The following is a 26,188-nucleotide window of genomic DNA, read 5'->3' on the forward strand; positions in this document are numbered from 1 at the left end:
CAATTTGATATTCCATTTTATATTCCCTGATCTGACTGTTCTGGGAATCAATAACTGTAAGTCAGGTGTCTTTATGCATTCCCCCTTCTTTGGGCTATTGGTTTGGCGCTCGCACTACTTGTCGCTGCGGAGGCGCACGACCGCGCAGTCGTCCCTTTAAAAGCAGCGCCCCTGCCGGTCGCCATTTTGGTTGGTGTGGGTGTCGGTGGCAGAGGCTGGTGGAGAGGGAGCGGCTGGATTCGCGTTGCACGGTGAGGCTGGCCAGGAGTCGCACGGTGGGGGAAACACTGTGTAGGCCCCGCTTAGAGGCCAGGTTTCGTCGTTGTTGCCGGCTCGGGCGCCCATAGTGTGATGACCAGGAGGAAGGCTGAACCCGGGAGGTGCGGCCTCAAGACGGGCGGCTGCTCCAGCTTCTCCCGCGGGGCATGGGCTAGGTGACTGGGTCGCTCTCGGCGACGGGGAAGTCGGGAAACCGGACCTCCGGAGCGGGAGAAAGAAAGAACGGCTATTTATCGGAGGGTGGGGGGTGAAGAAAAGTGGGTACTTACGGGTGTGGGGGGAGGAGAGAAGGTGTTTACGGAGGGAGGGGTTGAAGAAGGGCACTGGATGTTTACCTGTGGGTGGGTGGGTGTTGAAAGTATTTGACTAGACACTTGGCTGGGGTCGTCGTTGGAAGAGGGAAGCGAAAGTGCATATGTGGATTGTTTATTTGTCGCTTGGCAGTCTGTTCATCTGGACGGGGTTGAGGAAGTGTGATCCCAGTTTATGGGCACGTTGAGGTGACGAGTGCTAGGTGCGGTTTTAAAGACCTCGTTTTGCTTTTTTTTTGGGTTGGGTTGCAAATAATTTAGATTCACATTGCCGAGGAGTTGTGGCACACCTGCTCCGGCGTGTCGGCATATATACGCTGCGGAAGGAAAGGGGAAAGGTATTGTCCCGCCCCTTAAGGAAAATTCTGTTGCTGGAAGAAATAGTTTCAAATGATAACAGAATTTTTTGGTGTATAGTTTTAAGTAGTATCATCAAGCTCAAAGAGTAGGCTGATATTTAAATACTAGAAATAATGTTGTACGCTGTTAATACAGTATTTACATGTCCTTTTAAGAGGAAGGGGTTTATTTCTGTTCATTTCTTCCTCGGCATTCCCAGTCTGCGAGTAACCATTAACCGAACCGTGAAGTGTGCTAGAGAATAGCCCTTCTCTATATTCAATGAGAAGACGAACTGGCCTTTACCCAGGAAGGGTGCAGGTTGTGGTATGGACTTAGTTTTTGGCTTGGAGCTGGACGGGGAAGTGTGTGAATTAAATTGCAGTGGTGCAAAATGAAACTTGCTTATTAACACAGAGTTTGCATTTCAAAGGATTTTTTGTTAATTGAAGGTAGCTTCAGGTACATTGTAAAATGTTTGGTTTAAGATCCATGCCTGAGTTCATTTGGACAGAAATAAATTTTAAATGTTTATGCTATTTTCTCTTGAAGTTGTTTAATGTTTTCTTGTGAATTGATTTCTTATGTCAGAACTGAGAATAATTTAATTTCTTGCCCACGTTTAGTTGGAGGAAACTGATTTAATTCCTTGGGGAAATGTGTAAGAATTTGAATTTGTTTTAATTTACATATTTAAGGAGTTTCATTAGTTTTAAGAATGGTTGGGAAAACAAGGGCACGTGAGAGCAAGAATCGTCACTTCTGGTATATTTTAAATAAGGAAATAGTAAGGTATTTCAGTGCATTCTGCGCCAAAATAATGTAACTTCAATGCAAACACATTTGATTTGATTTATAACTGTTGAAGTGTGTAGATGTTGGGCTTGAAGGTTTTCTTTGTGAAATTTTGATGAAATCTATTACCTGTTTCCTTAAAAATGGACTGTAACCACAAATTCTAAAATCTAAAAGGCTTATTTTTAACATACTTGCAGCCCCTTATATTTTCTGTGATCATAATTAAAAGTTTTAGTTTTGTCTATGGTTCATGGCATAATTTTACATGGTTTAATTATAAGCAGTTGATTAAACAAAAGTTTCTGATCTTCCAAATATTTCTTAGTTTTTGTTGATTGTGCTATTATTTATATTTGCATAGTTGCAAATTATGCTTGTATCTCACTAATTGAGGGATTCATTATTGAATGAATATTAGGTACACTATGTTCTATGGTGCATTGCCGAGACGTACATTATTTGAAAATAGTGTTTTGCTGTAGAGGAGTGATGTAGGTCTGTTAATTGGCTGAAAGCTGATTTTTGTTTAAATTAATTTTGTTGGAACAATATCTTTTAACATTTTTAAGTTTGGGATGTGGTTAGAGAATACAAATATATTCAGGAAACTAGATGAACAAAACTTGCAACTCTTAGAGCTAAGTTTTCATTTTAAGTCTCATTGCTTGTTCTGTCTTAATTTTCCTAATTGAGTGTGAATTTCCAGAGAAAATGTTTAAAAAGAAAGTTAATGTAGTTTCACCATCATGAAGGTTACTTGAATTTAGTGCAATGCCACATCAGAGTTGTGTGCAGTGAAAACACATCACTGTTTTGTCTAACTTGAATTATCTGTCTAGTGTGAAACTGCACAGGTATTTTGTGCAGTTTGCAATGTGATTTTATTACTTGTAACATAGATGTCATTTATAATGCATTATATAAACATTTGAAATATGGCAATTTAGAGAGTGAAAAGTCATTTTTGTTCTTGCTGCATTCCTATAGCGAAAATAGGTGGCTCTGTCAAAAATAACCTGGAGAGCAGATAACTCTGCTAAAGTTTGCCTTGCTTGTTAATCGTGCCAGTGATTCTTATGAATGTAGTCACCTTTAGATAAGTTGCTGCCGTGTAGGTGGTTTGTTTTTCATTCTTTTACTACAGAATGCCTACATCAAGCTGGACAATTTTCAAACTTGTTGGTGGCTAAGATTTCACAACAGTGCCTGGTAGACCCAAATTCTAACTTTATTTGGCTCATATGCAGATAATGAAACTGTTCAGTTATGCCATATTGTAAATGTTGATAGAAGCTTTGGGTTTGAAAATGAATTCATTTTTTTAAAAAAAGTCTTTGGACAGAGAACACACACAAAATGCTGGTGGAACACAGCAGGCCAGACGTGACGAAGGGTCTCGGCCCGAAACGTCGACAGTGCTTCTTCCTATAGATGCTGCCTGGCCTGCTGTGTTCCACCAGCATTTTGTGTGTGTTGTTTGAATTTCCAGCATCTGCAGATTTCCTCGTGTTTGCTCTTTAGACAGAGAATTTTGTTAAACTTGGTGGAGTTTTGAATTTTAATGTCTAGTCCAGACTGACATGAGTGAAATACCTTTTGAAATAATGCCAACCTTGTTTACATGAAAGATTTCAAGCTGAAATTTCCACTATTTACATACTGAATTCTGCCTAATCTGAATTCCTTCATCTCTATGAGTGTTCCCAATAGTTGCAGATTGTTTGTTCAAAGGAAACATTCCTTCAGCCAAGATTGCTGGCCTTTAATACCATTGCTATTGCAAGCTGTTTGACAGCAATATTTGACTACATGTAACTGCATGTCTTGTTTTTCTTAAAGGCATAAACAAAGAAGCTTGAAGCTTTAAACATCAACCAAGATGTGAAATGTCAGTAAGCTTTGGTTGGTGAAATGATTGGTTTTGTTTGCAAATTGATTCACATTTCGTTAGATATGAGTCATTCATCTGTACTGACTTTCTTTCTACTGTTCACAATTTTAAAAGAAATTCAGATTTGCGAAGCATATTTGTAAATACTTTAAAACCAAAATGTTCTCACATTTTCAGTAAAGGAGACAGATTATTGTTGGATTGATTGGTGGGCATTCATATGTAATCCTGGTTAGTACCAGATTTAGTGTCTGGAATTTGGTCAAATCTTTCTCTGTAAAAAAAAAATGGACCTCATTGGAACATGTGATAATTGAGACAAACTGCTGAGATACAGCTGAGTGGAAGCTAGATAAACAGGTGATAGAGCACTTGAAATGGCTTGTGTGTGCCGTAGGTTTTATGCTATGAAACTTTGGGAAAGATTGGCCAAAGTATATTGTGGTTGTGAGAGGATATGGTCGATATTTCATATGGTCCTGGTAATGTATTTAAATGCAACACTTTTTGAGGTAATGAAATGTAAATGGTTTCCAACCTAGTTATCTTTATGCCTATTTCAGTTTTTCTTATAAACAAAAAGTAGGTTGATGGTATGTACCAGCAGTACAAAGCATAATATGTAGTTAATGTAGCTCCGTGAAATATTTTGAAGTGAATCTTGGTTTTTAAGCCGAAAATTGATACAGACATGCTATTTTATTTGCAAGCATCCACCCTTTCAACTCTGGAAAAAAAATGGCCTTGGTAGGATGCCTTGAATTGAATGTCTCAAGAAAATTAAATCATTTTCTTGCCATTTGCTGATCCAGTATTTCCAGTTTGAGTTGCTATCAGACTTGAACATATGATGTGCATTTGCTTACCATGTAAGACCATGGATGACAAAGCATACAGGAATATTTTGCTATATGAAGGTTGCATAACGTTTGTGACAGAAGCCATTGTTCTTTACTGGTGAAACTAGGCCCTTCTTGGCCAAGCCCCTCATAATTCTCCCCTCAAAATTAAAATATATTTCAAAGTAAATTATTCCAGTTTCTCCAATCTTAACATGGTTACATATGCCAGTGAAGAAGGCATACAGGATATGGCATTGAGTACAAGAGTTAGGATGTCATGTTACACCTGTACAAAATGTTGGTTTGGCTGCACTTAAGTGTATTGTGTGTCTTTCTGGTTGTCATGATGTACTAAGGATGTGATTAAACTGAAGGCGCAGAACAGATATACAAGAATGTTGCTGGGATTGGAGGGCAAATTGGGTATATTGAGTGTTCACTGGGGGAAAGAAGGCTGAGAGGTGACTTTGTTGAGCTATATATCAGGGGTGTGAAAGGAACGATTTAAAGGAGGTCTGAGTTTTTACATTTAGAAGGTAGTGGATATAAACTTTTCTAAATTGGGAGCAAATTCAGAAGGTTAACTTGCAGGTTGATACATTAAGGGCAGATACAATGTTAGTGTTCATTTTGAGAGGACTAGAATATAGAAGTGTGTAATTCTGAGGATTTATAACATATTGGTCCAACTGCATTTGAGTACTGTGAGCAATTTTGGGCCCATTATCTAAGAAAGGATGTACTGGCATTGCAGGTGGTCCAGAGTAGGTTCATGAGAGTTATCTTGGGAATGAAAGGTTTACTGTCTGAGGAGTCACAAACAAGGGAAAATCTGCAGATGCTGGAAATCTGAGCAACACAATGCTGGAGGAACTCAGCAGGCCAGGCAGCACCTATGGGGAAAAAAAGTCCAGTCAACGTTTTGGGCAGAGACCCTTAAGGACTGTACTCCTTTCCATAGATGCTGCCTGGCCTGTTGAATTCTTCCAGCATTTTGTGAATGTATGAGGAGTGTTTGACTCTGGGCCTGTATTTTAAGTTTAGAAGAATGAGGGTGATCTCATTGAAACCTAATTGAATATTAAAAGGCCTAGAGTGGATGTGAAGAGGATGTTTCTTACAGTTGGGGAGTCCAGGACCAGAGGACACAGTGTCAGAAAAAAAGGATATCCATTTGGAAAAGAAATGATTATTTTTGACAAGGCATTGATGAATCTGAATTCATTGTTAAAGATGCTTGTGGAGGCCAATACATTAAAACAGGGTGGTAGGTTCTTAATTAGTAAGAACATCGAAGGTTACATGGAAAAGGCAGGACAATGGGGTTGAGAGCAATATATGAGCCATGGTGGAGAGACCTTGATGGGCTGAATGGCCTGTATTGCTCCTCTGACTTATGGTTTGTGTCATCTGAAAATGTCCATGATTATGCTCCATCATAATGTATCCTGTGGGGAAACAATGGCCTGAGTACTGAGTCACTTAGAACTCCCAACAAAAATGTTAAAAGCTTCTTGGCGAGCTAATTTTTAGATCCAGTTTTCCACACTCCCATTGATTCCATGGGCTTCTGGTCTTGAACATTTTGTTTTGTGAAACTGGTCAAAGGTCTTGCTGAAATCCATGGTTTGTGTGGCTCAGAGTTTCTTTGCATGCTGAAACTTTTACCACTATTTTTGTAATCATTAAGAAAACCTTTGTGCATGGGAATTAACTGTTTCAAAGTTGAATTTAGCCCTGGGTAGTATTCCTTTTGTAAGCTGTTGGGATGGGATCATGAACTAATAAAATGCTGCAGACAGTCTCACTGATAATCTTGATATTAATTTTGTCTTGCTTTTAAAAAAAGACAAACTTCGGTTTGATTTTCAGAATTCAGTTGTCATGCTAGTGTCGTTTGAACTGATTTCAAGTTAATCCAGACTGCTTTCATAGTTCATTTTCGTAATGGCTTCCTGCTTTGCTTTTTTTAAAGGCTGTAAAATTGATCTTTTTACAATGCCTACTTTATTTCAGAGAATTTTTAACTTGTGCCAATACCAGTGGAAGGAAGACTGCCTTTAAAGTTGTGGTTCTGGAAATGCAATCAGTATGGCACACTGGAAGGAATGTAGTGTTGTGCACTTGCAGTGAGGTGTACAGAGACTGCTGGTCCTTTGAAGTTTGTAAGATGAATTCCATATGTGTGGAGGAGTAATGACACAACACTGCAGAGTAATGCACATTGTTTGGGCCTAAATGGTTTTAATACCACAATCTAATCACTAGGGGCTTCAAGGACGTGGGTAGTTTGCAGTCATTGTAATACATCTTACCTGGTCTGAGTGTCCTGCAAATACCTTAAGGGAAGTTAGAAAATGCTTAATTTACTTAATTGTGACCATCATTACAAAATTCATCAACCTGTTTGTAATTTACTTAATTACAGTTTCTTGAACTAAAATAGTATTACTGGCATAATTTTACATCCCGCATTTCTGTCAGGCCATCTCTGTCCAGTTTGATTTTAGTTGACCTCAAGGCTGAAGGTTTTTTGATTTAAGTTTATTATTTTATTAACTTGACACTTTTAATAGTAACTTGCTATTACATTTTTGCATCGCCTAGGTTCATTGAAAATATTTAATGTTTGGAAAATTTAAATTTTGCAGATTGCTCTTCTGATTCTTGTGTAACTTCAGTTACTCTTGAATATCATACTGTTATGTTGCACCACGGAGGACTGGAGTATTTTAGTTGGCATTCGGAGAGGAAATAGGTGCGACGTGTTTTAAAAACCTGTTTAGATTGTATTTTTGGAACAGGACTGGCAATCATTGCTGCTAAGGTCGTTGAGTTAATTTTCAAAGCAGAGAGGGAAAAACAAAGTAAACCAGAATTTGTTTTCTGATATCTGTATTCCTATTTGATATGGCTTGTTAAGTATGCTATATATTTTTTGGTTCATACTTTGGTGGTAAGGGCCTACTGTCAGGAATTTCTATAAAATATAAAACTTGCCATGGAAGACTGGGTGATTTTTCTCTTTTCTAATTCATGATTTCTTGTGCCATGTTGTGTGTCCAGGGTCCTTTACTAATTTTTTTTAATCAAACCTGTTGATTTAAAACAAACTTGCTTTTCTGCTGAAGGTGATTTTAGAATGTTTTGTTTCAGCTGAGAGATTGATCTGGCATAGTTTTGTTTTGGGAAATTTGTGCTGAAGTACTTCTGGGCTAGCCACGTTGCAGTGACTTGGACCTGCATTCCTTTCCCCCCCAAACTTGGATTTCTGGAGGGCTTGTACCTTATGGTAAATGGCAATTTGAATGTTTTCTGCTCAGTGAGTATTGTTCAGGGCAGTATAGATTGGTTTTGCATACAATTGGATTTGAAAGTGGATGGGGATATGGAGAATAAAATAGTTTTGACTGACATGATTTTGCATTGAAAACATTTTGTTCTTTTAGTCATTATTTTAAAACTAAAGCACTTTTAATGTAATACCTCTGAATTTTCACAGAAGTGCTTCAGTTACTAAAAGTACTGCAAGTTGATTAACTAAAACATTGGTCAATTGTGACTGATATTTATTTTTATACCAGTTTAACTTGTACAGGATTTTAAATCTTGAATTTCTGTTCTGTGGTGACATTGACTTTTGGAGTAAAGCATCAGAATCACAATCAAGTTTAATATTCCTGGCATATGTCTTGAAATCTGTTTTGCAGCAGCAGTACAATGCAATACATGATAAATGAAACACAGCTGTTTTAAAAAAAATTTAAATGGTGGAAAGAGCATAAAAAAGAAAAAGTAGTGAGGTAGTGTACATGGATTCATTGTCTACTCAGAAAACTGATGGTGGAGGGGCAGAAGCTGTACCTGAAATGTTAAATACAAAAGTACAAAGTAAATTTATTATCAAAGTAATAATTAAATTAAATTAATTAAAGTAAATAATTAATTAAGTTTATTATTAATGTCGTCATATACAACCCTGAGATCCATTTTCTTGTGAACATACTCAATAAGTCCAGGAACTGTAATCAGTGAAAGTCTGCCCCCAGTAGGATGGACAAACAACCAATGTGCCAAAGACAACAACTAAGCAAATATGAAAAAACATTGGGAACATGAGATGAAGAGTCCTTGAAAGTGAGTCGATAGGTTGAGGGAGCAATTCAGTGTATTAAAGTTATCCATTCTGGTTCAAGAGCCTGGTGGTTGAAGGGTAACAACTGTTCCTGAGCCTGGCGGTCAGAGTCCTGAGGCTTCGGTACTTTCCTCTTGATGGCAGTGGCAGGAAGTGAGCATGACCTGGGTGGTGGAGTCCTTGATAATGGATGCTGCTTTTGTATGACAGTGCTCCTTGTAGGGCATTACCCATGATGGATTGGGCCATTTCCGCTACCATTTTCCATTCAAGGCCATTGGAGTTTCCATACCAGGCTATGATGCAACCAGCCACTATACTGTTCACACACCTTTTGAAGTTTGATCCTCTGAAATGATAACACTGAAGAATTTAAAGTTGCTGACTCTTTCTACCTCTGATTCCTCCAATGAGAACTGGCTTATAAACCTCTTGGTTCCCTTCAGGCTCCTGTGCCACCATGTTATACTCAGGATAGACTTTCAGAGATATTGACACCCAGAAACTCAAACTGCTCACTCTTTCCACCGCAGATCCATTTGAGTGGGGGGGGGGGGGGGGAGGTGTTTCCTCGACTTTTTCTTGAAGTCCACAGTCAGTTCCTTGATTTTTGTGACTTTGAGTTCAGGGTTGTGTTGTGACACCAACCAGCTGATCTTTCTCACTCCTGTATGCTGCCTCGTCACCACTTGAAATTCTGCCAGCAATCGCAGTGCCATTGGCAAATTTATAGATGGTGTTTAAGCTGTGACTAGCCTCAGTCGTGGGTGTAGAGTGCAGCACGCATCCTTGAAGCACGGCAGTGTTGATTGTCAGTGAGAAGATGTTATTTCTGTTCTGCACTGACTGGCCTCATGATGAGGACTGAGGATCCAGTTGCTGAGGGGAGTACTGAAGTATAGTTTTTGCATCTTGTTGATTAGAACTGAGGTATGTTGACCACTGAGCTGTAATCAATAACCAGCAGGCTGATGTTGGTATTGCTGTTTGTTAAAGTTGGATCTGAATAAAACTCGGGAGACCAGCTTCTTATAGTTAAACAGTTTATTGCGCACCCTCCTGCAGGAGTTCGAGACCCAGTTGTCAGAGGGACCATCCGACAAGTGGACCCCACTCTCTCTGGTTACAGCCGTATATTTATACATAGTAAGCCCCCATACGTTACTGTTGCAAGATGTCATTTGAACTGGTATACCCACTAAGTCTGTTGGTGAGAAACTTAGTTACAGATAAGAGGGTCTGCTAGATCAAGGCTTAATTACAGCTGGATGTGCTGTCCAGTCCTCATCAGTTATTCCCTTTGCTAGGCCCTGACTTAATTACAGATGGATGTTAATTCCTGTCATTATCGGTCAGTTCTCCTCTTCCTATTGAAAAGAGGGTACAATATTCTCAAACTCTGTGTCTCTGCAAGCCAAAGAGAGCTGGTAATGAGCCTGTCTTAGCTAACTGCTGAAGACAGTTTACTTCAGTTCAAAAATTACTATTCAGTCCCAATTATTCTTTTAGCCAGAGGTTACATAGGTTCAAAATGATTTTTTTATATCCCCAATTCCTCATGTTGTCCAGATGATACAAAGCAGAGTGGAGGGCCAGTGAGATTGAATCTGCTTTAGACCTATTGTGATAAGTAAATTGCAGTGGGTCCAGGTCCTTAGGGAAGAATTGATTATGTTCATGGGCAAACTCTGAAAGTACTTCATCACACATGTGAGTGTAGCTGGGTGATGGTTAAGGCAGTTCATGCTACTCTGCTTGGGCACTAGTATGATTGTTCCCCTTTTTAAAGCAGGTAGGATCCTCCAACTGCAGTAGTGAGACTGAAGATGTTCTTCAGCACTCCCACCAGTTGGTGCAGGTTTTTAATGCCCCACCAGATACATCACCAGGGCTCTCCCCTGAAAGGTGTTTTGCAGTCAGTCTCCAAGATAGACATCAGAATCACCAGATGCTGGATGGATTCACACAGCCTTTTTAACACATGCATAAAAGGTGTTGAGCTCATCTGGGATTGAAGCATTACACCCATTCATGATATTAGATTTTGCCTTATAGGAAGTAATAGCCTGCAAACCCTGCCAGAGCTGAATGCATCCTCTTATTCAGTCTAACATCAATCATAATTGTTCCTTTGCTCTTTAAAATAATGTGGTTTCTACCTGGACTACTTGTACAGTTCGGTATCAGTGGTCTTGAACGCCCCCGATCCTACAAAAGGTAGTGGATTTAGATAGATAGATAGATAGATAGATACTTTATTCATCCCCATGGGGAAATTCAGCATTTTTTCCAATGTCCCATACACTTGTTGTAGCAAAAACTCATTACATACAATACAATACTTAACTCAGTAATAATATGATATGCATCTAAATCACTAGCTCACAAAGCATTAATAATAGCTTTAAAAAGTTCTTAAGTCCTGGCAGTTGAATTGTAAAGCCTAATGGCATTGGGGAGTATTGACCTCTTCATCCTGTCTGAGGAGCATTGCATCGACAGTAACCTGTCGCTGAAACTGCTTCTCTGTCTCTGGATGGTGCTATGTAGAGGATGTTCAGGGTTTTCCATAATTGACCGTAGCCTACTCAGCGCCCTTCGCTCAGCTACCGATGTTAAACTCTCCAGTACTTTGCCCACGACAGAGCCCGCCTTCCTTATCAGCTTATTAAGACGTGAGGCGTCCTTCTTCTTAATGCTTCCTCCCCAACACGCCACCACAAAGAAGAGGGCGCTCTCAACAACTGACCTATAGAACATCTTCAGCATCTCACTGCAGACATTGAATGACGCCAACCTTCTAAGGAAGTACAGTCGACTCTGTGCCTTCCTGCACAAGGCATCTGTGTTGGCAGTCCAGTCTAGCTTCTCGTCTAACTGTACTCCCAGATACTTGTAGGTCTTAACCTGCTCCACACACTCTCCATTAATGATCACTGGCTCCATGTGAGTCCTAGATCTCCTAAAGTCCACCACCATCTCCTTGGTCTTGGTGACATTGAGACGCAGGTAGTTTGAGTTGCACCATATCACAAAGTCCTGTATCAGTTTCCTATACTCCTCCTCCTGTCCATTCCTGACACACCCCACTATGGCCAAACCATTGAGCACATCTATATGAAATGTTACTGTAGAAAAGCATCCATCATCAGAGATCCTCACCACCCAGAACATGCTAATTTTTTTCTGCTGCTGGCATCAGGTAGAAGTACAGGCGTCTCAGAACTCATACCACCAGGTTCAAGAACAGTTACTACCCCTGAATCATCAGGCTCTTGAACAAAAAGGGATAATTGCTATTTATATCTGCATTTGCAGTTTGTTTACAGTTTCTGATGGTTACAGTGTAGTTTTTGTTCTATAGATTTGATAAGTATGCCTGCAGAAAAAGAATCTCAGGGTTGCATGTGATGACCTGTATGTAATCTGATAAATTTGACTCTGAACTTTGAGATCAAGCCCTCTGCAGACTATGAATCATCCACAGCTTCTGGTTTGGGTATGCTCACAAAGGCACGCATCAATTTAAGTTTCGGTATTGTCCCTTCAATGTCTCCTAATAAAAATAATAATGGACTCTGTGGGAGTTGTACTCCAATAATTTGTTCCAATAAAAGTCTTAAATTTATCCAAAATGGTTGAATTTTAAAACAGGACCAGGTAGAATGTAAAAAAGTACCAATTTCTTGACTACATTGAAAACATTGGTCAGACATATTTAAATTAAATCTATTTATTTTCTGTGGTGTTATATATAATTGATGTAAAAAATTATATTGTATTAATCTAAGTCGAACATTTATTGTATTTCTCATACTATCAGACATAATCTTGACCAATTTTTTCCATCAATTTTGACATTCAGATCAGATTCCCATTTTTGCCTTGATTTATGAATTCCTAACTTAATTGTTCGCTTTTGAATCAAATTATACATACAAGATATAAATGTTTTAATTTTTTTTAATTTTAATTGAACAAGTATCAAAAAATTTATAAAAATTGCATTGGCAGTAGCCAAAAAAGTTATCGCAGTTAGTTGGAAATCTGATTTATATTTAACTATGGATCATTGGAATAATGAAATACATAGTTGTATTCCATTTGAAAAAATTACGTATAATCTAAGAAATGAATATGATATATTTTTGAAAATTTGGCTCCCATACATACAAAAGATAGGATTAAATACACAGGTCCTTTGAAGATAAAATCATAGTAATTGGGGAAAGTAAAAATAAATATCAAAATTATTTTGAACTCCATGGAGCATGTGGGGGGGGGGGGTCCTCCGATATCCAGGCAATCTTTCTCTTCTTTCTTTCTTTTTTTTTCTTTCTTTTCTTTAGATAAAGGTTAAGGGGAGGGGGGAGGATCAACATTATTTTTATTATCACATTTATTCCTTGTAATTTCTAAAAATTTAACAAATAAATAAATAAATAAATAAAAAGGCACGCATCCACCCACACACATCTTGAAGTATGGCATATTATTTCAGATTTGAAGATGAGTCCCTGAATCCCTAGTTCACTGGCTCAGAGCAGTCCCATAAGTGCTCCTCTGCCTCTCTTGACCACACCTCTTGGTCCTCACCACTGGTGCCGCGGTCTTTATGTACATCAGATATAGAAGTGCGGCTTGGTGATCGGTGTAGGATGGCGTGGTAAGTGTTCTTGATTATGGTAAAAAGTGGTCAAGCGTATAAGCTCCTCTGGTTCCAAATGCGATATGTTGGAGGTAGTTGTTTAAAGAATTCTTCAAACTGGCCTGGTTGAAATGCACCACAATGATGGGGAAGGCGTCATGTTGTACTGTTTTGTGACTACTGATCACAGTGCTCAGCTCCTCCAGTTCCTGCCTGAAGTTGGACAGAGGTGTAATGGTACCACTACCAGGATGATGATGGAAAACCTGGCAGATAAAATGGATGTCACTTGACAGCTATGACTGGTAGATGTTCCAGGCCGAGTGAGCAGAATAGAGGCAACCGCCATGTTTGTGCAGCAGAATGAATTAATCTATTGTAGACTCCACCTCCTCTACCTTTGGAAGGTTCAGCTGTTCAGTCTTTGCAGTGAGTGGTGAACCCCTCGGGCTGCAGCACTGTGTCCAAAATGGCGGAGGTGAGTTGTTTCTGTGAAGCACTCAACACTGTCTGATGTCCCTGTGGTACTGCTATATTGCTCTTAGGTCTTCAGTTTTATTTTCCATTCACCAGCAGGATAGTTGGGAGTGGGGGTCTAAAGGCACTGCGTTTCAATCATGCCTGCATCCCAGCATGCCTTCCATGCTTCCTTTTGGAGAACATTCATCGCGGTCTGATTTTGTGGATTGATAGTTTTTTTTAAAATCCTTTAAACAATGTTGCTAACTGATGGTACTCATGGCAGTGATTGGATTTCAGCTGTAGTAGCCCTAAATAGGAATATTTGATTACCATCAGAGCTGCATGCAAAGAGTCTCCACTTACAGCCTTTTAAGATTCTGAGCTCTTAATTGTTCCTGTGGTTTTTGAATAGTTTTGACCATTGTTTTCTGAGGGGAAAACAAAAATTCCCACTGAATTCAAATTTTTTAATGCTTATCTAGGGTTCAGTGGTAGGGCTTAGTAAATACTTTTACACATTCTTTTTACCTTTTTGGAATTTTTTTAACTTTCCCTTTTATGGAGGTTTTTTAGTAGCATGCTTATCTGTCAGCTGGGGGATGAGGTAGCCTGTTAAGAGTTCTTTTGCTGTTGCTTGTCAGCTTTTGTTCACAGCTCTCCAGGATTTTTGGAGATCTGCCTTGCTTTGTGGCATAGTTCTCTGTTGTAAGGGGGTGGGGGCAAGAGCAGGAGTGCTGATCTAGTCTCAGGACTCAAATTAATTGCTACTAGTTGATTTACTGGAAATCTGACTTCAAAAGAAAATTCTGGCTGAAATGAGATGCATTTGTAAGAATTGCCAAAATTCATGGTTCAATCAGTTTGTTATTTTAAGAAAAGGATTGAAAATTCTTGCTTTGGCATTGATGGTGCAGTTTCTTAGCCTAGCACAGATATTGTAGCTGAAAAAAGTTGATTGTTTTTTCAAATGTAAATTTCTAGAAATCAGAAATAACTAAAATGGTCTTCAGATTTTACAAAGAAAAGTGTAAATTTCCTGTTGAAAACTTCAGATAGTGATCAACCTATAATGTTAACTGCCTCTGTCTAAAAATGCTACCTGGCCTTATGATTCATTTGAATGACTTCTGAGGTTGATATTTGTAAGAAGTTGGTGGTCACTAACTAGGGTGCAGTATTATTGAACTTCAAAATACAGGATTAATTAGTACTTTGGGGCAGCCAAAAATGCTAATTAATTTAGAGCAATGCAATTAAAATTGTACATCCCATACTTAAACTCCTTAATCCCTAAATTACATTTCTAATCTGTAACTAAATTTCTACTGATTGTTTGTTTTGTTAATTTGATTCTGTGCTCTAATAACTAGAATTCACATTATGCAGATTCATGTATACACTATTCTATGGTGCAGTTTAAAAATAGATTTTGTATTCTCAAGCCTGTAGTAATTTACTCTAAAGTAACCTATTTACCATTTTATGCATTACTGACTACACAAAGGAAAACAGTGGCTGTACCAGTGACGCCTCCCTCCCTGGCGCTGTAATGGTTTTTATGCACGCTTCGAGGCCAGCCATGGGATATAGCTCCCTCCCAGGTGAGCAGCCCTTGCTCGTAACAGCAGCAGATACAAGGAGGGCTCTGCAGAGTCAACCTGCCCCCCCCCCCCCGGGTAAGACAACATCCCAGGCTGGGTACTCAGGGAGTGTACACGCCAGCTTACTGTCTCTACTGACATCTCCAACACTTCTCTCCAGACTGCTGTCCCCACATGCTTCAAATTAACCACCATCCCTGTACCAAAGGGATCAACCTCTGCCTTAAATATATCCAATGACTGGGCCAAATTCCTCATCTCTGTTCAAAATGGATGTTCCTCTAGTCTGAGGCCTCTGGCCCTAGACTCTTCCCCATTGGAATCATCCTCTCTACATCCACTCTATTTAGGCCTTTCAACATTTGGAAGGTTTCAGTGAGTTTCCTCTTGTTCTAAATTCCAAGTAAATATTTATTATCGAAGTACATATATGTTACCATATATAACCCTGAGATTCATCTTCCTGTGGGTGTACTCAGGTTACTAAAATGATAACTATTATCAGAAAGACTGCCTAACTTGGACATTCAACTAAAGTGCAGAAAGCAACAAACTGTTCAAATGCAACAAGAAACAATAAATAAATAAATAAATAAGCAAGCAAGCAAGCAATATTGTGGGAAGAGTCCAGTGATGAGGCGAGTGAAGTTATCCCCTTTGATTCAGGAGGCTGAACTGTTCCTGAACCTGGTGGTGTGAATCCTGAAGCTCTTGTACCTTCTCTTTTCACTCCTGCCATCAGGAAGAAGTCTGTCCTGGGTCGTGGGGTGTCCCTGATGATGAATGCTGCTTTCCTGCGAGGTGTGCTCAGTGGTGGGAGAGGACTTTACCCGTGTTGGACTGTGCTATTTTCATTACTTTTTGGAGGATTTCCGTTCAAAGGCGTTGGCGCTTCCATACCAGATTGTGATGCAGCCAGTCTATAGAAATTGGTCAAGTTTTACGTCATGCCAAAATCTTCACAAACTCCTGAGGAAGTAGATGTTCGGCTGTGCTTTCTTCATAATTGCACTTGCATGCTGGGCCTAGGACAAGTCCCCTGAAATAACACCACCTTGGAATTTAAAGTTGCTAAACCTCTCCACCTCTGATCCTCCAATGAGAACTGTCTCATGGACCTCCTGAAGTCTATAATCAGTTTTTTGGTCTTGCTGACATAAGACCATAAGACAAAGGAGCAGAAGTTGGTCATTTGGTCCATCGAGTCTGCTCTGCCATTTCATCATGAGCTGATCCAATCTCCCCTTTAGTCCCACTCCCCCGCCTTCTCACCATAACCTTTGATGCCCTGACTACTCAGATACCCATCAATCTCTACCTTAAATACACCCAATGATTTGGCCTCCACTGCCGCCCGTGGCAACAAATTCCATAGATTCACCACCCTCTGGCTAAAAAACTTTTTCGCATCTCTGTTCTGAATGGGTGCACTGCAATCCTCAAGTCATGTCCTCTCGTACTAGACACCCCACCATGGAAAACAACTTCGCCACATCCACTGTGTCCATGACTTCCAACATTCAAAATGTTTCTATGAGGTCACCCTCATTCTTCTAAACTCCAAGGAGTACAGTCCAAGAGCGGTCAAATTTTCCTCAACATTACCTGCTGCTACCTGTCTTTGTATTGTCTTCAAACTTGGCCACAAAACCATCAACTCCATCACCCAAATCATTGACATATGTAAAAAGAAGCAGTCCCAATACTGACCTCTGTGGAACACCACTAGTCATTGGCAGCCAACCAGAAAAGGCTCCCTTTATTTCCCACTCTTTGCCTTCTGTCAATCAGCCAATCCCCTATCTATACTAGTTTCTTTCCTGTAATTCCATGGGCTTTTATGTTAAAGAGTCCTTGTGTACAGCATCTTGTCAAAGGCTTTCTTAAAAATCCAAGAACACAACATCCACCAATTCTCATTCGTCTGTACCTTAAAATACTGTGACCTCATCCTGAACAATCAACACCACTGGCCTGTAATTTCCTTTATTCTCCCTCCCTCCCTTGAAGAGGGGAGTGACATTTGCTATTTTCCTGTCTTCCAGAACCATGAATGAAAGATCATTACTAATGTCTCCACAGTATCTTCAGTTACCTCTTTCAGAATGAAGGGTTATAGTCCATCTAGTGCAGGAGACTTAGACTTTTCAGCTTCCCAAGCACCTTCTCCCTAGTATTAGCAAATGCACTCACTTCTGCCCCCTGACACTCTTGAACTTGCCAATCAGTTAATGTTCTATCCGTGATGGTATCTTTCCATTAATGCCATGGGTTCATAACATGTGTGCCACCATGTCAAATGCTTTCTGAAAATCCAAGGACACTACATCCACTGATTCTCCTTTGTCTATACTGCTTGATATTTCTTCAAAGAATTCTAACAAATTTACCAAGCAAGATTTTCCCTTCAGAAATCCATGATAACTTTGGCCTATTATGCCACGTACCTTCAGAGTACCCTGAAACCACATCCTTAACAATTGACTCTATCATTTTCCCCAACTACTGAGGTCAGGCTAACTGGCCTATAATTTTTTCTTCTGCCTTCCTCTCATTTGCAATTTTCCTGAATTCTGGAATCATTCCAGAATCTATTGTGTTATGAACCCCATAACTGGGTCACTTACCAGCAAAGATAGAGAGGTCCGTTGAAGTCTGATGGTACCATTTTTAAACGTTTTTATTTATAAAGGGGCACAAAAGTAAGGTTAATACAAACATTCAGATAATATACGTCGTCAATACTCAATCTAAAGCACGGGTATAGTAATAATCAACAATTCGAAGTAGCTCTATCGTTTGTCTAGGGGTAAAACTATTGTCTGATGGAAATATAAAAAGTCTCGCCAGTTCATGAAAGCTTTTAGCCGTTTGAGGGACCGTTGGGTGTTCACGGGTTGGAGAGAGAAAATAAACTTGCCAGCCTGTTGGACTCAAATCGTGGAATCGGGAACGTGAGTTCCCCGTTGTCAGTTCGGAATCCTTTTCGGGGTTATCAGCCACTCGATTCCCTAGCTAGGGGAACCAAATCACACGTGGCTCCCGATCAGCTTCCCGTCCTCACGGGAGCGATGAGCGATGGTGTCTCCGTCTAGTGTGTCGCTGGAGTACCACCTCCTGCAGTCTCTGTTTTATCATGGCTGGCAGATTTGTAAATGTCAATCAAGGTAGGGTGATACAATCCCCACCCCACATTGCCCGAGGGTGTCCATGTCCCTGATAGCTGGCACGTACTATAGGGTTGCAATTCACACAGGTGCCTCTAAGAACAATGGTCAAATCCGTTGCATTGTCTCTCATTTCCTGGGTCCAATACCCGAATTAATAGCGATCTTGCGATTCTCCGGAAGGAGGGGGCTGGTCCCGCACCCTTAGGCCCCTCAGAGCTGTGGTACATTCATAACAATTGATTCTTGAAAGATCATTAGTAATGTTTCCACAATCTCTTTTTTCAGAACCTTGGGTGTACACAGTCTGGTCCAAGTAACTTATCTCCTTCAGACCTTTCAGTTTTCAAGCACATTCTCCCTAGTAATAGCAACTGCACTCATTTCTACCCTTGACACTTTCAAAATTCCTGCATACGGCTAGTGTTTTCCACACTGAAGACAGATGCAAACTACTTATTCATCAGCCATTTTCCTTGTCCACCAATATGACCTCTCAAGTGGTCCGATATCTATCTACTGTCGCCTCTCTTTACTCTTTTTATTTTTTTTTAGCTTACCTTCAATTTTCATCTTTTCTCTCATGGCATTTTAGTTACCTTCTGTTGGATTTTAAATGCTTCTCAATCCTGTAACTTCTAATTTTTTCTCTATTGTATGCCCCCTCTTTTGCTTTAATGTTTTTAATTTCCCTTATCAGCCATGGTTGCACCATCCTGTCTTTAGAGTACTACTTTGGGATGTATATTGGTGTTTGTGTTCTGGAGACAAAATAGAAAAGTTGGCTATGGTGTATATGTTATTGTAGAACAGTGTTCATTTCTTTTAATGAATCAAACTTGTGTTACCTTTTTTCATGTTTGTAGTGCTGAAATGTAGATTATGTTGATTATCGTGGCAGTGTTGCTGTCAATAAGAAGGGAATGTTAAAAGAATGAATGCTTAATATTTTTGGCTCTTAATTGTCAAAGATATTGTTACGTTTAACAAATAGCATAAAACCTAGGTTCATGGCAATAAATACCTGACTGGGCAGTGGAGTTATATCGGTGAGAGAATGAGTAAATGTTTGTGTGTCTGCCCTCATGACTAATCAGGACCTGAGGCTACTGTGTCTGGGCTTTGTACCATTTCCTTTTGGGAGAATATATGCATAACAAAATGATTACTCAGTCTCGTAGTCATTTTTATTTTGCATTTATTTTGGATCTGTCTTTTGATCATATGAGTTGAATGTATTACTTCACTAAAAAGTGATGATTAATGTGTAGTAAACTGGTAATTTTGAATGGCTGTCCAGCATTTGTGGCTCAGTGAGTAACCCATGTACATTGGAGTTGTGGGATGATGATTCATAAGGGTGTGGAGAGATTTGTGCAGTGGAATTCAAAACTGGAGGTGAAACTGATTTGAACATGATTATCTGCTAAATGTCAGATAAAAGGAACTGTGCCATGTTAAAGCAGATCTGACTGAATAATAGCTGGTAGGTAATAAGTTGTGATAGAGGTATGTGCTGATTTGGGAATTTATATCGACTTAAGTAAGCTATGCATACTTTCAAATGCTTATTAGGCTTGGTCCTTCTATTTTCAGGTATTTTGAGCTTGACTTCCCTCTGTTTGGAAATCACATGTTGGTGGATTTGGAGAGATCAAACAGGAGTTTTTCCAGCCTATCAATGTAAAATCCATAATTATCACCCCCTCAGCCTCCCAAATGATCTGAAGTTCATCCAGTTTCAGCACCGATTCCTTAACGCAGAGTGTTCTAAGCTTCAGGTTAAGTCATCAGGGGCATCAGAGGTCTCCCTGCTTTCCCACATCCACATGAGGAGCATTCAACTGTCCTGCCTGATATTCCCATTTGATTATGGCTGACTTGTAGACTGGTTTTGCACTACTCTCATCTGATGCTTTTTAAATCAATCCACCGAATTCTTACATTTAGCATGTAAACAAAGTGTGGCAGTTTCAAAATCTAGATAAAGGCATCAATTAAGATTATTTTGATCTTGATCCTGCTCTTGTGGTGTTTTGACAGCAGGTATGAGGGAATTTTGCCTCTTGATTTCCTCTAATGCAGATATCGAAGCCAATTGTAGTCCTGATGTTGTCTGACAGATTTGTCAAATGCGTATGCTATTGAAACACTGCTCACCCAGGCTCACTATCCCAGTAACATGTCCTTCCTGGGGATTTGTCTCTGATGAAGTATGCCTGCTGTTTAGACATTCGTATGTAATTTTCATTGGCTATCTCTATATGCATAGATACATGGAGCAGTGAAAATGTACATTTGGATGATGGCTATGTTTTAACTGGGTGTAACAAATAGACAAGCAATTTCAAAACTTACAAGTTTTGAAATTCTGTACTTTGGGCCACAACTTAATTAAAAACTACATCTACACTGCCAGTAATGGTAGTGGAGGCAGATAGCATTGTACTGTAGTGGTGTGCTACACGCAGCGCTAAAATAACGACATGGAGTCGGTAAACTGCAATTAAAGAAGATTTTATTCGAACTTCACAGCCTTGCTTTAAAGCCTCCCTCATCCCGCCCTCCCCGGGCGCGGATGCTGTAAGGGGCACGTACTCACAAACCCCCGCAGGCTTTTCCCTTTGTTGGTGAAGCAGACTTGGCGCCCTTTTGGGACTGGCCTTTATGCCGGCGTGCTGGCTATTTGTGAGCCGGTTCGAGTGCGCTAGGAAGTGGGTCGCCACATAACCCCCACCCCCAGAACCGGCGATACACCCCCCAATGTCCACAGTCTGGGCCGGACCCTGTTTGGGAGGTCGGCCTCTGCGCCGCGGTGCCGGAAACTCGACCGGTTGCGCCAAGTCCACATGGGCCGGTTTGAGTCGGTCCACCGTGAAAACCTCCTCTCTCCCCCCAACGTCCAGCACGAAAGTGGACCCGTTGTTCCTGATCACCGTAAATGGCCCCTCGTAGGGCCGTTGCAGCAGTGGCCGATGCCAGCCCCGTCGTACAAACACAAACTTACAGTTCTGCAGGTCTTTGGGTACGCAGGTCGGGTTCTGCCCATGCTGCGAAGTGGGTCGCCACAGTACCATATAAAGTGGAGCTGTTTGAGAATCTGAGAGGAAATAATTTGCATGGGAATAGGGAGAGAGCAGGAAGTCTGGCTAGCCTGATTGCTGTTGCCTCAAGCCAATACTGACATGACAGACCAGTGCCTTCCTGTGTGATGCAATTGCTCTATAAAAGCCAGTGAATTCTATTTCTCTTGCCCTACACCTTCCCCTCATTTCCCCTCCCCACTTCTGAGACTGAATACACCCCTCCCACAACTCATTTCTAAAAATGTTTTGATAAGTTTAAACACCAGAGTGTTGGACATGTAACTGGTGTTGAGCTGTTAGTAAGTGGAAAGGTTATCAGCCCCCGGACACCGAAAGGTACTATACTTCATACTTTGAAGATTTACTTTCATTCCCTACAGTTGTATTTAACCTCTACTGATTTGCCTTAAGTCATCCAGTTTGCAGAGAAAGCAGCCATAGAAATGGAGCTCAGAATCATGACGTGCTGAAGTAGTCTTGTGGGAACAGTACAGTGTAAAGCCATAAAGATCTAGAAATTACAACAATAATAATGCAGAAAAGGGTAGTGTTCACGGGCATGAGAGGAAAAACTTGTTCCTAAACTTTGAGTGTTGGTCTTGAGGCTCCTGTATCTCCTCCTTGATGGTGTTAATGAGAAGAGGCCTCTCCCACATGGTGAGAGTCCTTAGAGGAATGTGCCTGTGATGGAGTCTACATCCTCTATGGTAGTGGTTGCCAACCTAATCCCCTACCTCGGCCTTAGTGAAAGAAAGGCAAGGTCGACCTACTAAATCATTTAGACACATGCATGTGCACCGGCAGAAAGAATGGAAGTAAAACCCTGGAAGCAACCTCTCTTTACAAACAGCTTTCCGTAGCGGGAGTTTTGCTATATTACCATTATCCTCATTAGTATTACTTATTTTTATAATGCTCACATTACAACACCTTTAATTCTATGTTTCATTATTTAATTTTATTTCAACACGAAAAATAAATGAATAAAAATTGACTGTTGCACTCTGTGGTGACTGGGGCTGAGTACTTTCTGCTAGTTCCCTGAAATTTGGCTCTACAGACAGCCAGTCTGAGACAGTCTGTGAGGCGTCTTGTCAGTAAGACAGCTCCTGTACTTAGATTTAATAATTTTCATCTGTTGCAGCACAGCACCCTCGCAAACCTTCTGACAGACTGAATATTTGAATGGACAGTTTCTTTTGTTAGACTGAATGTTGAACCTGCCACGTTTTTCAGGTGTTTTGTATTGGTAAACTCTTACTGAGACACTAGTGTAAGTTTCAGGGGTATGCAAGCTAATGACACCACTGTTTTTTGTTTCCCAGTTCTTTTAGATTTGGGGAATGTTGGAATTTAAAGGGGGAGAAGTGTTGTAATGTGAGCATTATAAAATAAGTTAATACCAATGAGGATAATGGTAATATAGCAATTATGCTAAGGAGAGCTGTTTGTAAAGAGAGGTTGTTTCCGGGGTTACGGGGTTTTACTTCCGGTCCCTTCTGCCCATTGTGCATTTTTCCTTTTTTTCGGGATCTACTGGGAAAGTCTCAGATCGACCGGCCCATTGCAATTGACCGGTTGGTGACCACTACTCTATGGCCTCTTGTGATATGCGTTGGAACCTCCAGTCAGAGTGCTGTCCTCAATTATACTGTCATTAGATAGAGCTTGCTAGTGTGCTGCCTTCATTGCATCAATGTATTGGGCCAATGTTCACACTGAGGAACTCAAAGTTGTTCATCCTTTCCACTGCTGACCATTCAAAGGATTGGTAAGTGTTCTCCTGATTTCACCTTCCTGAAGTTGTAAGTGGTTCCTTGGTTTCCTGACGTTGAACGTATATTGCTGTTCTCAACTAGCTGAGATCTCTTATCCTTCATTGTCATCTGACATACTGTCAACAGCAGTGCAGATCATTAGTTGAAGTTTGAGCTGTGCTTAGCACTATAGTCATGAATGCATTTACTTTCTAGGGAGAGATAATGCCAATCCAATTGATGTGGTTGCCTGTATCCAAATCTTATTGCCCTATAATATTGAGTGACTAAAAATTTAAAACAAAATACAAGTGTCTTTTGCGTTTGTTAAATTCTATTGGTACAAATTACAGAAAAGATGCTGGCATTTATTGAAGATGGGCTGACTGGCAGGAGGCAGTGTCAATAAAGGGGGCCTATTCTGGCTAGCTGTCGGTGACAAGTTTGCAGACGATACAAGATGAAGGGGTAGGTAGTGTTGAAGCAGGGTGTCTGCGGGGTTAGAATATAGTATAGTTACACACTTTGGTAGAAAGAATAAAGGTGTAAATGAAAAGAATCAAAAACCGAGGTGTAAAGGCTAATAACATAAGTTGTCAGTTTTACGAGGGCAAATGCAATGTTGGCATTCATTTCGAGAGGACTAGAATATAATATGGTATTGAGGTTTATAAGGCAATAATCAGACTGCACTTGGAGTATTGTGAGCAGTTTTGGGCCCCTTTTCTAAGAAAAGATGTGCAGAGGGGGTCCGAGGAGGTTCACAAAATATTTTTGAGAATGAAAGGGTTAAAATGAGGACTATGAGGCTAGGCTTGTACTTGCTGGAGTTTAGAAGAATTGGGGGGTAGGAGGGAGGTGGAACCTATTGAATATTAAAAGGCCTAGATAATGGATGTGGAGAGGATGTTTCTTATATTGAGGAGAGTCTAGTATCAGAGGGCACAGCCTCAGAATAGAACTGGGGTTCCCAACTTTTTTTAACACCATGAATCCCAGGTTGGTAGCCCCTGGAATAGAGACATCTATTTGGAAAGGATGAGGAATTTCTATACCCAGAGGATGGTGAATCTATGGAATTCATTGCAATGGGTAGTATGGACACATAGTCCTTGAGTTTATTTAAAGGGGAGTTAGATTATTGATAGGGCGTCAAATGATACAGGGAGAAGGCCGGATCCAGGCCTTTAACTTGCGAGTAGGCCTGACTTGTCCACGCTAGTGAGCCAGACTTAATGCAGCTGCTTGCCCTGGTTGCAGTCAAAGACCTTCCCCAAGCTCTTGACTTGATTGATTTCACAGATCTACAAGAAGCAGAACTTGTCCGTAAGTCTACTTTTCTTTAACATTTGAGATCTGGATTTCTCTGGCTTAAATCTCATCCTTGCCCATGTGGTGATCCTCTCTAGCCCTTGGAGAATCCATCTACTGCTTGGGACTAAAGTGGTCCTCTGTTAAGGCACTGATTTGGGGCTGCTGGATGGCCCTCTTAGAGGGCCTTGACATATTCAGGGATAAAGTTTAAAATTGATTTTTGATGCAAGCCTGGGATGTGGCTGCCAGGAAGATGGTAGCAGAACAATATTGTTCACATAGCAAATACATGCTGCTATTTATGCACACTTTATTCTGTATCTTTCCTTTAACTTTTTTAATAAATTTTTAAAATTCATCTTAATTGTTGAATGTTGTATTTTGTTGCATGTCACACCAGTTTGCCTACCATGATTATATATTCCTCTATTCTGACAGTTCATTTGCCTGACCAAACACCTCGAATGTCAAGGATCAGCTTTATTCGCCATATAGATTCACAACTATTAGCAATCTGCTGTTGGTGTGTTCTATCAAAACTATAATTGTCAATGTATAAAAGTGATTTCATCGTTTATAAAACCGGTAAAGGCTAGTGTAAACTGGCAGATATTAGACTTACAAGCAAGCATTTATTTACCACAATTTTGATTATCTGTTTGCTATGCTTTAGTATTTTGGTAAATAACGTAAACTATCAAATCAGGAGAATTGTGTGCAAGTGATGGGCTAGCAGTTAAATCTATGAGGATACTTTATATACTTAGGCAATATTGAATTTTGTATTTTGCCCAAAGTATAGTCTTATTGATGTGGTCTAGGGTGATGTTAATATACTTGTCCAAACTCCTCTAAGTGCTGCTAATGCAATGAGATGTGTTCTGATGATGGGTGTTAGCCTGAAACGTGGACTGTTGACTCTTTTCCACAGATGCTGCCTGAGTTCCTCCAGCATTGTGTGGTGTTGAATGCAACAAAGTGATTTTCAATGGTTCCTTGAATCCTAGCAAAGATTAAAGTTGGGCTCCACTTACCATTGGTGTACATATATTCTCTACTTGTAATTGGTATTTATTCTGTTGTTTTTGATCTTTGTTATTTTTGTATTTCAGGGATTGGAAATAAAAGGCTAAGGCTGAATTGAGCTGAAGAGATGACTACATCAGGTACAGAATTTCTTGGCTTCTTCTGCACCACATCTTGATTTATACAATTAAAATCAGTCAGTTTGAGGTTTGATATATTTGCATATTTTTGCCTGCTGGACTGGTTAATTCTGTGTACTGAGTGTTGCTGCTGGATCATCTGTGGCACTTGTTGCCGGGAAAGCTTGGTAAGGTTATTGATTTTTTATATTAAAAAAAGTAGTTTCTGTCAATCAATTTACATATGCATATGCCACTGACTTTGGCATAAAGCTGTTAGTCAAAATGTTAGGGTTCTCTGATTAGTTCCAAATTATGTAATTTTTCAGAATTTTCGGTTGCTTTAAGTAGATTCACATCTACTGATATACTATGCCTATATGCTGTTAGTGGGTGATCCTCTAAGGCTTCAA

General features: G+C 40.1%; 1 protein-coding gene across 3 annotated transcripts in view; it reads left to right on the plus strand.

Moving 5' to 3' along the window:
- Positions 1–164: 164 nt before the first annotated feature.
- LOC140742181 (catenin beta-1) overlaps positions 165–26,188 on the plus strand; it is a 45,946-nt gene continuing 19,922 nt past the window's right edge. For all 3 annotated transcript variants that reach the window (XM_073072958.1, XM_073072959.1, XM_073072960.1), the window contains exons 1-2: positions 165–251; positions 25,743–25,796. In XM_073072958.1, coding sequence (XP_072929059.1) covers positions 25,784–25,796 — 13 coding nt within the window. In that variant the 5' untranslated portion in view covers positions 165–251; positions 25,743–25,783. The remainder of the gene's footprint in view (positions 252–25,742; positions 25,797–26,188) is intronic.

The sequence above is a fragment of the Hemitrygon akajei genome, chromosome 20 (genome assembly GCF_048418815.1).
Source record: "Hemitrygon akajei chromosome 20, sHemAka1.3, whole genome shotgun sequence".
Classification (NCBI taxonomy): Eukaryota; Metazoa; Chordata; class Chondrichthyes; order Myliobatiformes; family Dasyatidae; genus Hemitrygon; species Hemitrygon akajei.